This window comes from Aedes aegypti, chromosome 3, assembly GCF_002204515.2.
Source record: "Aedes aegypti strain LVP_AGWG chromosome 3, AaegL5.0 Primary Assembly, whole genome shotgun sequence".
NCBI classification, from domain to species: Eukaryota; Metazoa; Arthropoda; class Insecta; order Diptera; family Culicidae; genus Aedes; species Aedes aegypti.
The window spans coordinates 396,576,484-396,590,442 of NC_035109.1; the positions used below are offsets into that span (position 1 = coordinate 396,576,484).

Here is a 13,959-nt window from a genome sequence, read left to right on the forward strand (position 1 = left end):
GATATTTTACTAAAAAATCCATTCTTTTATCAAGTAATTTTCATCAAGTGTTACGTCCAAACTGGGACAAAGCTTGATCTGCAGCGAAATATTCTATGAGCGTTCCCTTGATGAATAACTGTGAACTTTCTTTGACAATTTTCTGTTTTCAAATATGTATATCGCATCAAGCTTAAAGATACTCTATGTTCTGAGATGTAGAGACCCGTCGCGAATTTTATTTAGTAATGCTCTCTAATGTCAACAATTTTTGAAATTCTTAGCTTGGATAATCTCTGAACGAACACCACGCTTGTTTAGAACCTACCAAAATTGTTTGCTATGGGCTCGGTGGTGTTGATCTCGGTAAAAGCTTGAAAAATGCCGACATTTATTTTAAGCCAATTATTATGCCAAACGGCCATTATGCCAAATGACCATTATGCCAAACGGCCATTATGCCAAACGACCGTTATGCCAAATGACTTTATGCCAAACGGCTTTATGCCAAACGACCTTATGCCAAACGACTTTATGCCAAACGGGGTACAATCGAATCGGATTACTTATGTTTGTCATGGACGTGAGAAACCAGACTCTAAGTAATATGCCAATTTGTACATTATTTTAGCAGCACGTTACACATCGCTGCATTTCTTGAAAGAAAGCATTAGTGTTTTCGATTTATCGTTTTAGCCAACAAACAGATTAAGAACGAAATCACTCTGTTGAGTACAAAAACTATGTATATGTTTCATCAATTCCATAACAAACCCACACATGGTGCATCCCAGCAGAAAATCACACAAAAATTGCAGTAAATTCGCTGTAACAGCTCAGAATCATCCGACGTATAGTTCCCTGCATCCCACTCACATACATCCCATTCCTCCCGAGTCACGACTTCCTGCACCTGCATTCCCATTCAATCAGGGCCACTCTGCGCATGCCAATAATCTCTTCCAGAACCTGATGAATGAAAATGTAGTAAACGACCGGCATTGCTCCCTGCCCTGTCTCCGACCAAGCCGGCAATATCCACAACCTACACAACACCATCACCAGCGGAAATGAAGCGCGCGCAAACCAAACTCCCAGAACACGAACCGACCATCCATCCATCCATCCATCCGTCCCTCCGCAGTGACGTCAGCTTCGGGTGATGACGTCAATGGAAAATCTTGCTTCATATTCGCGCAAAAAGGGTATCCCCAGCAACTCGCACCATTCATTTGACCCCAGAAACAGGAATGCTGTACCAGCTTCCCTTTCCACCGTCCCAACGGGGGATTTTTCCCCCAACGTCACAGTGGAAAAATGAAATCAAAACGGCCGTATAATTGCGATACTCGAAAACCTCCACATTCCATGCAAAAACATCAAGGGCAGTTTCTTTAACCTGAATCATGAAAAAGTGGTTTTCGAGAATCGCAATCAGCCGCATGAATTAGGTACCCTTTTGGGACCATTTTTTCCCACTGTTCAACGCCAGGAAACAGAGTGTTCAAGATGCTAAGCCACCTTACGCCCACAACGGCATTGGCAATGATTGCCTTGGGCTTGTTTGTCACAGTCGAGTTGAGTAGGACTTGATTACGGAATAATTACCAACACCATCTTCATCATCTTCCGTAGTCGTCACATCGGGATTTATTTTTTCGACAAAAACTCTCGCATTATCTTATTAACCAGGTCCGGTTTATCCTGCTGTACGAAATGGCCGGCACCTCCGACGATCTTAAACTCTAGATTGTTAAACTGCTTCTGCAGCAGAGGACCGGTAGCTTTCGATATGAAGCGGTCGTCCTCCCCCAGTAAATACAATCCCGGTACGTGGGGAATGTCCTTCGGTGGACGAACGTTCCTTTTGGCATTGACAGTGAAGTTAGCTCGGTAGTAGTTGATGGGTGGAGTGAGAGCTCCTGAAACGAAATATAATTAGCTATTGATCTACTTTCTTTGATGTTCATTAATGACTGTACCTTTTTTGGCGAACGTATATTTGAAAGCTTCCACCTCTTCCGTTGTGCAGCATTTGCCAAACGAAGCCTCAAACATCTTCAGGTCGTTCAATCGCACGAAAAATTCCGGCAGCTTTGGCATTTTGAAGAAGAAAATGTACCTAATGGGAAGAGTTCGACAGGTTAATCAAGGAGGCAAGGTCAACATTCATCATAAAAAGTTACCAGGACATTTTGAACTGCTCTTTGGTGCTCATCATCAGTTTGTGGGCAACACTCCGCGATGGTGCATCCATGAAGATGTACTTATCCAGCATGTCCATGTGTTGCGCAAGGAAGTCCCAACAAATCACTGCACCCCAATCGTGAGCCACCAGGGTGAACTTTTTACGTCCTGCAAAAAAAGAATATATTTCGTTAGCATGGGCCCTAAATAAACTAAATTACGTAACCATATATGAGAACAAATCACTATAACAAAAGTTAAATATGAGAGCTTTGGAAAAAGTAAAAGTTAAGTTTGATGTTTATGTTTATGTAACAAATGAAGGTTCCAAAAGCCTCAGAAAATAGAAATTTTCAAAAATGAGCAAATCGAAACTAAGAAAAAGAAAGTAAAGTAAAACGCAATCCTTCGCAATTTGTTATTGCTTGTTTAGATGCGTACAGTATTTGGAATTTTAATAATAATTTATCAACATCAAAATTGAAAAGTTAGTTGTTCTGGGCATTTTAAAATGGTATGATCAAAGATCTCATATTACACCACAATACCCTAAGTGATCAACCCCGTTAACCACTTAACTAATAATGGACTATTCAACAATGACTTGACCATTTCAAAACTAGATTTAACAACATCTAAACCTTACAAATGTTGATGTGTAACAACTAACCTCACTTTGCGCCACCCACAATCCTCGGTAAGACTCCGGAATGTACCTACTTAGGGTCCATTAATTACGTAATGGGTTATGGGGGGAGGGGGGGTTTGAGATTTCTTACGCGTCATACAAATTATTTTTAATTTTCATACGAAAAATCTTACCAAGGGGGGAGGGGGGTTGAAAAACCGTCAAAATTGTCTTACGTAATTAATGGACCGCCCCTTATGGTAAAATGTCTACATCTGATTTTGATTTTTTATCTGCACAATTGCAACAAGTAAGCGATAGAACATTCAAAACCGCAACTATGGCTGAAGTTATCCAAGGTGGACAAAAAATTTAAAACAAAATAGTTTATTGGATTACGTTTCGGTAATCGATACCCGACTAAGGGTACATAACAAAATTATATCAGCATATGTAATTATGTTATAAGCTTTTTTCGATCATAGGTTGTTACAAACTTGATGCAGGATGATGTTAAAATAACTAAAATTATAACAAAAAGTGTATGAATAGTAAGATAAACATAACAAAATGTGTTTTAATTCTATCAAAAACATATCAAACCAAGTTATAATGTTTGATTCAAAGTATCAAAATTATAATAAATGCGTAACGTATATCAACGATAATATTGTATATTATTGAAATGCCTTACTATCTATTTATTTTGTTATAAAGTTGTTAAAAATGAACAAAAAATATCTTAAAGGGAAATAAAACACATTATGTTATATTTCTGTTTTATTATGTTCTATGGATAACGGAGCCTAACAAAATTATATCATAATATGATATGCATATCATATTCTAATAAAATTTTATTATATTTTTGTTACAAGCCTCTAGTCGGGTAAAATTCAAATTTTAAAAATTTTTGTATTTGTATTTATTGTTAGCTACTGTGTATGATAACTTTCTGTTTATACAAACTTTTGTTCAAGTCAAGGAAAAACAGTTTTAGGATTAGATTACATTGGATAATATTTCCAATTGAGATGCTCGAGCTGTTTAATTTTTAAACGTTATGTTTTAATAACGTACGTTTTACAATTATTACTAAACCTGGATCCAAACTTTTTCGTTTATCAAAATGATCGCCAAAGTGAAGCATTTGGTGAAGCTGCTGTCATCTATCACAAGGTATAAAACAACCATTTTTCGTCATTTAAAACAATAGGAAGCAAATTCCGGATGAATTCCCAATCATATATTCCACTGCCAGAAAGATCAATTTTTCCGAAGGCGTCAATATTCTAGCTTATCAAGATCTCGAAATACAGAATATTGGAAAAAAAATACTAGCGCCATTAGTGGATGACAGCCAATAATCCACTGAACTACTTTGGTTGCCAAAGGCTATCTGGAACCACCTGGACTATATTCACAAATTCGTCAAATAATAAGAAGAGATTATTGGGAAATTTTGAAAATTTCAACAAAATCCAACAAGAAATCAAAAAGTTATGCACATTTTAGTGAGAAAATATCCAACCCGGAAAGATCCTCTACCGGTGGGATTCCAACCCATGATCCTCAGTTTGATCTTACTGAAAAGCTGCGTGTTTACCACTAAAGCTATATAGGCCTCTCAATTTCCGTTATTACCAAATTAAAAAAATAATATTAGGATTCGGACGCATTCGACACATCATGATTCATGTTTTGGATAAGTAAAACGGCATTTTATTGCTGTCGAATTGTAACTTTTAGCTCTAATCACAATTTTGAGAACTGTTTAAATAGGGCACCAGACGTTTTTTTTTAGGAAAACCTCAAGAGATACTTTCAGAGAATTCTCCAGGAATTATTTCGAAGATTCCTCCACCGTAATCCTTACACCAATTTTTTCACTAGGGCCAGAGATTCCTCCAGAAAGATCTTTTGTTCGCCCTGATACATTTTAGTCCGATTCCGATAGGGCTCCAGGAATATTTAGGCGATTCCTCTAGGAGTAGCTCCAAAGTTTCGATAGAGGATTTCAGAGATACCTTTATAAAAGCAAAGATTCTTGCAAAGATATCTCAAAGGCTAGACTTTTTTAAATTTTTTGAGGGATTATTAGAGTTCAAATAGTGGTTTTCATATCTTCAAGGTTCTCTAGTGATTTCTTCACTTTCCACGGAAACAGACAGATATATCCCCAAGTATTCCTCTCAAGATTGTTCCAGAAATTATTCCGTAGATTTCTTCCGGGATTCCTCCTGAGATTCTACAAGGAATTTCTGCAAGTGTTCCTCAACTCACAAATTCCTAAAAAAATTCTTGCAGGAATTCTCCCACGAGAAAAACCACGTAATGAATTATTATAATGATTTCTTCAGATAATCCTCCACAAATTCACTAGGAATTTCTCCAAAGACTCGTTCTGGGCCTCCAAAAACTCCTTCAAGGATTTCTCCAAGAGTTCTTCTTGAAATTCCTTCAGAGATTCTTCCATGAATTCCTGCGGAAATTTCATCAGAAATTATCCTAAGCATAACTTAAGGAATTATTTTAGGAATATTTTTACAAAAGCTCCTCCAGTAAATGCTCTGGTGAAATAGAAGATCCCATGAAAAGATTTTCTAAAAGAAATTAATTTCCTTTTGGAAAATCTCTTCATGGGATCATCCAGAGATTTCTCTACAATTATTCCAGGGATTTGTCCAGAAAAATCTCTACAGAGGTTTTTCCAGAAATTTCTCTACAAATTCCACCAGCAAAATCTCTACAGTGATTCTTCGTGGAATACCTAGGATTCTCTAGGAATTCTTCCAGAAATTCTTCCAGTAGCCCTTTAGAGATTCCTACAGGAGCTTCTCCAGAGACTCATCCAGGGATTTCTCTAGCAAAATCTCTACAGCGATTCCAGCAGAGATTTCTTCAGGTTTTTCTTCAGGAATTTCACAAATGATTGCTTAAGAAAAATCTCCAAATGATATCCTCTATAAATTGTTCCAGGGATAAGCTGGTAGACAATCAACTGCATATTTTAATTATAATTATAATAAAAGTCTGGAAAACTCTTCGCCATAAACGTGTTTCGACTGTGAAATTGAGCATTGCATGTTAGTCCGTCGTCTGGTCCCTATGGCAATTCATGAAGTTATTTCTTGTAGAATCCATTGATGAATTCCTCCAGAAAAATTTCTGGAGTGATTCCGGAGAAAGTATCAGGAATAATTTCATGAAGAATCTTGAGAAAACCAGAGGAAATTCTGAGGAAATATCTGGAGTAATCCTTGAAGAATTCGTCGTACTGTAATTTAGAGAAAGCCTTCAAGTCATCTCTGAATAGTTCTTCATAGAGATATTCCTGGAGGAATCCTTAGGAGAGTCTCCGATCAGTTAGAAGTAACAAAATGTGTTGCTCTGATATGATTTTAAAACAACAAAAAATCTAAACAAATTTAAAGAATTTTAGTATAATCAATCTTATCAAGAAATGATTTGGCGGTGCTACGCCACGTGCCAATGTTCTGTAGAAACATGTTTTTCGAAGTGATAGATGTGTTTTTTATCGAAGATTGTATATGAAGATGTCTTGTGAAGCCTTGTTTTTTTTTTTTTTTATTTTATACGATTTGCTTGCGTTTTGCTCGAGAGTGCTTTGTAATGGCACCATCAATTGAATTCGATTCGCGTGACTTTTTTTTTATCTCCCGTGCGTGTTAATTTAAAAATTGAATGTGTTTCGTGAATACTCGATTCGGGATGGATTAAAAACTGTAGTGCGTGCATTTTGATGGGCAGTGCTAAGTTACGGCTCACGCTATTGTTCATTATTAGAGAAGCGACAGATTGCAGCGAATTTTTGAAAAAGGAATTTGGTGAGTTTGTTCTGATCAGCAGCGCATAATAACAATGCGCAAATACTGACCATTTGTCGGCCAGAACGTCTACCGAACGTATCCTATGGCACTACCCTTTCCATCAACATCTCACAACATCCCGTAACACCTATGAGAGGTCGTAGAGTTCTCTGCATCTTTCTTAAGTAGGTGTTCAATCAATCATCCTTTCCCATTCCCCAGCTTTCGCAAGGACGTGGCCAGGACAGCTCTCGATTGTTGGAGGATGCGTCAATCTTGTCTAAGAGTTAGAGGTTATTCCCAAATCTCTGACTTTGGTAACGGACGGGACGGAGGCAACAATGGTCTAGGACTGTGCCATCTACGAATTTGTGCGAAATGCTTAATGCTAATGCTAATCAATCTTATCAAGAAATACCGAAGGATGGCTTCAGAACCTTTGCTACAAATTTCTTGAATTGTTGAAATAATAAATAGATTTATTCATACTTACAATTCCTCTTGGAGGACAACCATTCCTTCTATGTTTAACTCAAAATTACTTAACCTCTGAAAAGTTCAAAGTTTTTCATAGTAATTCAACCAAAAATTCATTGATTCTGTTAAATCTTACACTGAGAGTTTTTGCTGAAAGTTTTACAAAAAAAATCAAGTAATATAGTTTTTTCAAAAAATTTATCACAAATTTTTTAGCAAAGTTTATTAAAACTTCTTTGGAAACATTTGCAAAACACATACCAAACCGCATCGGAAATTCTTCCATGAATAATTTTGTTTAATTATTTCTGTTTCTAGTCCCAGGATCATTACAGAATTATCTACGAAAGGTATTTTTGATAGTCCTCTTGCGTTCAAATTTTCAGGGTAAATTTGTTGAAACTCCCCAAGACAACTTTTGCCTCCGTAATAAGCATAGCGGTAAAGGCAGAATCCATTTCTGGAATTTAATTCTTGCGCAAATTTCCCTAAAAGGTTTTCTGTCAGTATTCTGAGGAATCTAGAAATCGAGGAAAAAATTCTGCTAGATTTCCAAAATAATTTCTAAAGAAGATTCTAATGAAACTTCGTGAGAAATTTGTTTTAATTTTTTTCGAATTCATCAGAGAGGTGTTTATTAAATAGTTCACCTCTAGAGAATAGATTGTAAATAGTCACATAATTTTCCAATTCTTCCGAAAGAGGTGCACTTTGCGAAAAAGGACCACGTGATTATTGAGCTGAAATCGAATTCAGGTTAACTTCTGCGTTCATGAGTCCTCTCATGGCGTAGTGGTAACGCGCCCCAACTAGAGATCGGGGAGTCGTGAGTTCGATTCTCACTGAGAAGACGTGTAGACTTTTCGCAAATCTTCACATCAATTTGTCCATCTAATCCAATTGCAAATTATATGTAATGTTTAGCTTTTCTGTAGTTGTTAATACTCTAAATTTCTTTATAAAAAATGGTGAAATCTAGAAGTTTAGGAAAATTGCAGAATTTCTATACGTATGGTTCCTGACATCTGAAAGTCTATCAGTAATTCCTCGACAAACTTTTGAAGTAATGCAACAATTTCCTCCAAGCTTTGAATTCAGTAAAAATTAACATTACGATTTTTCCATAAGACATCTTTGACAATTTTCTCAAAATAACCACCAATATTTTCGCATTAAACGTCAACACTTCTACCTTCTTCTTCTTCTTTTTGGCATTACGTCCTCACTGGGACAGTGGCTGCTTCTCAGCTCCTCGTAGTTCATGCAAAACATTTTCTAAGATATTAGGTGCAATTATTTCCATTTTAGTAGACAAAGAACAAGATTGTTTGTTGAAAATCCTACAAACACCAGTTAGGCTTTTGCGTGAGGTACATTGCCAGGAATTTCGTCAACAAGTTTTAGACATTCCACGGTGAGTTCTTGAGTTTTCCGGAAGATATTAAATTTTTTTTCAATTTCAAATTTCTTCAGAAGTCCTTCTATTTATATTTAATTTTTTTGAATGTGTTACTCACGAAATCTGATAAAAGAGATCCCTAAAAAAATATTCAGATAGATAGATTTTTAATGGAAGAATCCCGGGATTATCATTCGGAAAAGTTGATGGAGTAATTTCTTGAACCCAAAAGAATATCTGAATACTTAGAATGACTAATCTGTTGAAAAATTTCTTTATAAATAAATCAGAAGACTCTCTAATGATTTTTTCCTGAAAAATTCCAGGGGAAACAATAATACAATTCTCTACAGAAATCCCTGAACAAATTGCTGGAGAAATTTTCGCTGAAAAGTTTTTGAAATAATAATTGAACTGGAAACTTCATAGTAATTGAATTGTTTGATTTTTTTTTGTGAAAAATATGCAGATATACCTGCGGAGAACTTCTCAGAGAAATTACTTAGAAAGTTTTCCCAACAAAATTCTGTTTAATTGCTTAATTAATTTAAAATCATTTATTTTTATTTTTTTCTAAGGAAAACCTAGATATTTTTATGCGAATTTTTCAAGTAATCTTTCGGGAATTTCCGAGGAATTTTCTGAAAGATTTGTTGAACGAATCTGAAGAAAAACTTTAGGAAGAACCTCAAAGTCAATGTTGGAAAAACTGTTGGTGAATTCTCTGGAGAATTTGTGGAAAGAATCATTGCTTGCTGAACTCCTAGTGTTCCTTGTACTATTTCTTGGAGAAATCCTCATTAGTTCCAGAAAATCCTAAACAAATTACACAGCGGAACACGTTTTTGTCTAAAGTACTAAAGTACCACTATTTACTTAATTGAGAGCTGCTGAATCCATTGCCGTTTGCATATGTCATAGCACGTCTAGTTTTTGAAATATTGTCTGTTGGAAATGCAGAATTTGACTATTTCAGCCTACTTGCATGCATGCCTACTTGACAGCTTGTATGGCATTTTATTTTTTGCTCAATTTACCACAGAAATCAATCTTCATAACAGTACTTATGAACAAAGTTCATAATACTTTCGTTGCTCAAAAGTTTTTTTTATGTTTTAGAAAACCATTGTATTTTCTTTAAAAGACAAATGATGAGTTTTGTATGGAGATTGCAAGCATGATGAAATATTCGATTTAATCTAAATTTAATCGTGAAATTTTAACCAAATTATATCTCAAATTAAAGCTAGAGACCTATTTTGCATGCTTGATGGATTAGATCACAGAAAAAATTGATAAATCATACTTTAAAATGTATGAAAACACAACTTCGGCGACCTGTAGGTAAAAATTGTGACGTGCTGCAACATTTCTGAGAACGGCATCAGATTCAGCAATCCCAAATCTACTAGAGACATATAGTTCTTGAGATACACACATTTTTGTTACGCTGTATTATTAATGAACAATTGGATGATATATTAAACTAACAATTGGAATTTATATGTAATAAGTACGAAAACGATCTTTTTGAAGAAATGTGTAAAGGTATTTCTAAGGCATTTTCAAGCGGAATTCCTCAAGAGACTTTTCAACAACTTTTTTGATAAGATCAGAGAGCCTAATGAAATTTCAGAAAAAAAATCTGTTGCATTATTACTACTGATCCCGGGAATAATTTTCCGTGTTAATTCCAGAAAGTACTCAGTGAAAACAAGTAAAGTACAAGAGCTCTTGTAGAAAGCAAAAGTCTGAAAAGAAACCTCTTAAAACCACCTGGTTGAATACCAGAAAAGTTCGTAGATGAATCACAAATCATATTCCTCGTGAGTTCTTTGCAAGAATTTTAGAAGGTTTTTTATTGTGTTAGACAAAGAACTAATATTTTCCGTAGTAAAAATTGAAATCTGTACTGCCGTTCTACGCATATTTGTCCCGCGGTCCATAAGGCATACATAGAACATGGGACAAGTAGGCGTAGAAGGGCAGTGTAGAGATCGTGAAGAATTTCATTTTGAAGAGATTTGTCGTAATATAAGCTATCGCTATAACGAACATCGATTTTATATGACATTTCAAAAGGTACGCAGATTCCTTAATTTTGCCCAAATCTGAGTTTAAACCATTTTGGACTTAAACCAATTGAGACAGGATTTCAAAACCCTACTTTGGAAGAAATTCGTAAACAAATTATTCGTATCAAACATTATCAAGAACATCTACCAGAGATAATCCAGTAATCGGGATATTTCTGAGAAATCAATAAATCACTCAAGGGATGTGTGATGGATTGCTGGAATGCCTTTTAAAATTTCTGGAAGAATTTGGGCGAATCCTAGAAGTTTGCCAGAATATTTGTAGGATTCGAAAGGATTTTTTAACCAAATTAAACTACATCAGGGGATGCTTGCTAAACGTTTACATCGATAGTGCACTAAATTGTACAAAATATCGAGGGAGCATTTCCATGAAGATTATCCTACTGAGGTTGCTTTTGACAACGACTTCCTTGATACCAATGTGAAAGCATAGAATAACTTATTACTAATGGAATTCTCTTTAAAATAAAATTAAACTAAATCGGGTTGGTCCAAAGACCAACATTATGTATTATTTTCACACACCCTGTAAATCTGATTTGGTGCTGATTGCTGCTTAATTTACTCAAACTTCATGACGCACAGTGATGCTTCGTATTTCGGAGCTTCTTTATGTGTCATATACCTACTTTGCAAAACAGAAGATGGAATCATCGCAGGGAGGATTTTCAGCATGTGTTAATGTTATGCAATTGATGTGTTAGTCCAGAAAAGGCCAATTTTGCGCGTATCGAACTCAACTTTGCGTAATTGGTTTAAGTGTGTTTATAAATTTCCTTAAACCAACCTGGCTCTCGAAATTCATTTGAGCTGCAATTTAGCAATTGAGTGGTTGCAGTCATTCAAGAGGATGGCTCATTGCCATGATTTTGGAATTGCACTATCATCGGTTTTCTTCTTCTTTCTGACATTACGTCCCTACTGGGACAGAGCCTGCTTCTCTGGTAAAAATATACTCTTTGTTCTGGAAGGTGAAAAATGTTCCTATTCGAAACGATCCTCGACCGGCGACATTCGAACCCACCACCCTCAGCATGGTTTTTCTGAATAGTTGCATATTCACCGCTACAGCTACTTGGGATCCTGTTTGATCATACATTCGCCATCGACACTTCATCGACAGCAAATATTCATTGAAGTGGTTTTCTTCAACTCAGATTGTCTGGCTCCAGCCAATTCATACCTGACTGATGAAAGGGAATTGGCTGATGACGTAGCTCAAACTTAAAATCACATGATTTTATTGACCAGCTAAACCAGTTATTTCGTGCTGACAAAATAAACCTTCGAAACAATTAGTGCATTCGCGAAAACAGTCAAAATAAAAACTGTGTAGTTCAGGCTAAAAACTGCAAGAGCTTCCCTAGCAATTTGCGCAGACATCCATACATTTGGTTCATAAATGCATTACAGATAAAATGTGTCTTATTTGACATCTATTCAACCTTCTGAGTGTTTGGATGTATTTCCTAATTCCAGAGACACAAACTGATAAGATATATGTGATTTGATATCAGGAGAATCAAATCCTCGACTTACCCAATGCCGTTACAAGCTCTTTTATATCCTTAACCATCTCGGGCACTTCATAGGCACTTAGATCTTTCGGCTTATCCGATTCCCCATAGCCTCTCATGTCCACAGCAACCACCCTAAAACAAAGCAAGCCATTTCAAGAGTGCATTCCAACAAAAAAACGCATCATACCAGTAGTCTTTGGCGAATTCCTTCAGCTGATATCGCCATGAGAACCAAAATTCGGGGAATCCATGTACGAACACCATCAGCGGCTTACTTGGATCGCCATTCTCCACGTAGTGCAGTTTGACGCCCTGCGTATAAGATTCAAAATACACAGAAATACAGATACAATCGCACATTTCGACAATTTAGCTCAATTAAACAATCACCGCGATTCAAATCGCCAACCGGCGCTGATGTAACAACTCACATTGACTGTGATCAGCTTGTTGACTCCGTAGTCGTGCTTTTGGAGACATTGCGGCGGATATGGCCGCTTCTTGACGACCCAGAACTGCGAATGTGGCTTGCGGAAGAACTGCACCGCAATGTAGAACAGCACCTGGACAGAATAGAACAGACTCAGAGCCCAGATGGCAACGGGCATCAAGGTTGCCTTGAGACAATCCATCTCTCGCGTGTGATTTGGTCGAACCGTACTCGAATGGAATCATCAAATGACTGAACGCGAAACGCCGCTAAACGGTTATCTGCGTACTACTCTACTGATGCGGGGCTCTGTGTTGAGGGTGGTACGGTCAACACACACAGTTGAATCAACCACAATTTATGAATCAGTTGATTTCAAAGGCTATATAATAATCTACAAAACATCACAAAATCATTTCTATTAATAAGCTACACAATTTGTGAAAAACCTTAAATATGATTCCTAACTGAGGTACCAGTGTAAAATATCACAAACGAAAACGTCGTTTCGGAGTGGAATAAGCACCACCCCGATGCGTCGGCGAATCAACCGCTCAAGCGATAATTATGATGCATCGCACCTCAAACCGAACAAACAATGAACTTGTGTAGATAAACGAATTTGTGATTGTGATAAACCAGATAGGTTCCTATCGTGATTTTGCAAAAACAAAAATGTTATCTGATCATGTTCCCACATATGACATTTACACATTGAGCAATGGCTTCACGGGGTGCGTATTGAACGACGGAATAAGTTCTAAACAAACACGTGCTTTCCGTCACCATAGCAACGCAGTCAAAACAAAATTGACACGTATCTTATAAGCGATGACCTTCCCACTCAGGCAATAAACGATTAGATGTTTGCCTACTGTATTATCGATACTGGAGATTATCGCTGGATGGTGGCGGTGTTGTGGTTTTCGAGAAATATGACCGCAACTGCAATTTCATCGGTTAAATCACAGACACTTTCAGTCAAGTTCCCCTTACTCGATATTCTGTATTTCGATATCGAGTGTGAGAACCACAGTAAAAGTTTGTTTTCTAACTCGATGGTCCCTTGGATCGAAGTTGCGCTGGTTTTGTGTTCTGTAACTCGATATCTTTCTAACTTGATGGTCCCTTCAACATCGAGTTATAGAGAGTTGACTGTGTACGTATACCACCAATCTTTGAGAGAGAGTTTCTCTCACTTGCTGAGTGGAAGTAATTATTACGACAACCACAATACTTTTAAATTTGAGGTGAAATGCATCCAACCCACATAAATATTTTCGTTTCAAAACCACTGAATGTAATCATCTCATAATATACAGTATTGTGAGTTGTAAAACATTTACAACTTTTTCGATTTTTCATATTCTTTTCATTACTAACTTTAGAGGGTTAGATCTGAGTTTTTAA

General features: G+C 36.5%; 1 protein-coding gene across 2 annotated transcripts; it reads right to left on the bottom strand.

Annotated features, from left to right (window-relative positions):
* Window positions 1-1,597: 1,597 nt before the first annotated feature.
* On the bottom strand, window positions 1,598-13,124 carry LOC5567898 (epoxide hydrolase 1). 2 transcript variants are annotated; one of them, XM_001651885.2, is made up of 7 exons: window positions 13,026-13,124; window positions 12,551-12,943; window positions 12,307-12,431; window positions 12,139-12,251; window positions 2,166-2,334; window positions 1,962-2,101; window positions 1,607-1,901 (listed from the first exon to the last, which is right to left on the bottom strand). In XM_001651885.2, the coding sequence occupies exons 2-7, from the start codon at window positions 12,749-12,751 to the stop codon at window positions 1,630-1,632; spliced, it is 1,020 nt and encodes a 339-aa protein (XP_001651935.1). In that variant the 5' UTR covers window positions 12,752-12,943; window positions 13,026-13,124; the 3' UTR covers window positions 1,607-1,629. The 2 variants fall into 2 exon arrangements, with proteins under 2 accessions (XP_021710627.1, XP_001651935.1); XM_021854935.1 differs by lacking the exon at window positions 13,026-13,124 and having other exon boundaries at window positions 1,598-1,901; window positions 12,551-12,851.
* Between the last annotated feature and the right edge of the window lie 835 nt (window positions 13,125-13,959).

What these genes read in the sequence shown, in the direction of transcription:
- LOC5567898 (XM_021854935.1), bottom strand. Translation starts at nt 12,751, where the DNA reads ATGGATTGTCTCAAGGCAACCTTGATGCCCGTTGCCATCTGGGCTCTG. An exon ending in ACAAGCTGATCACAGTCAAT is followed by an intron (nt 12,432 to 12,550) that starts GTGAGTTGTTAC and finishes TCTTATACGCAG; the next exon opens with GGCGTCAAACTGCACTACGT. An exon ending in GAATTCGCCAAAGACTACTG is followed by an intron (nt 12,252 to 12,306) that starts GTATGATGCGTT and finishes GCTTTGTTTTAG; the next exon opens with GGTGGTTGCTGTGGACATGA.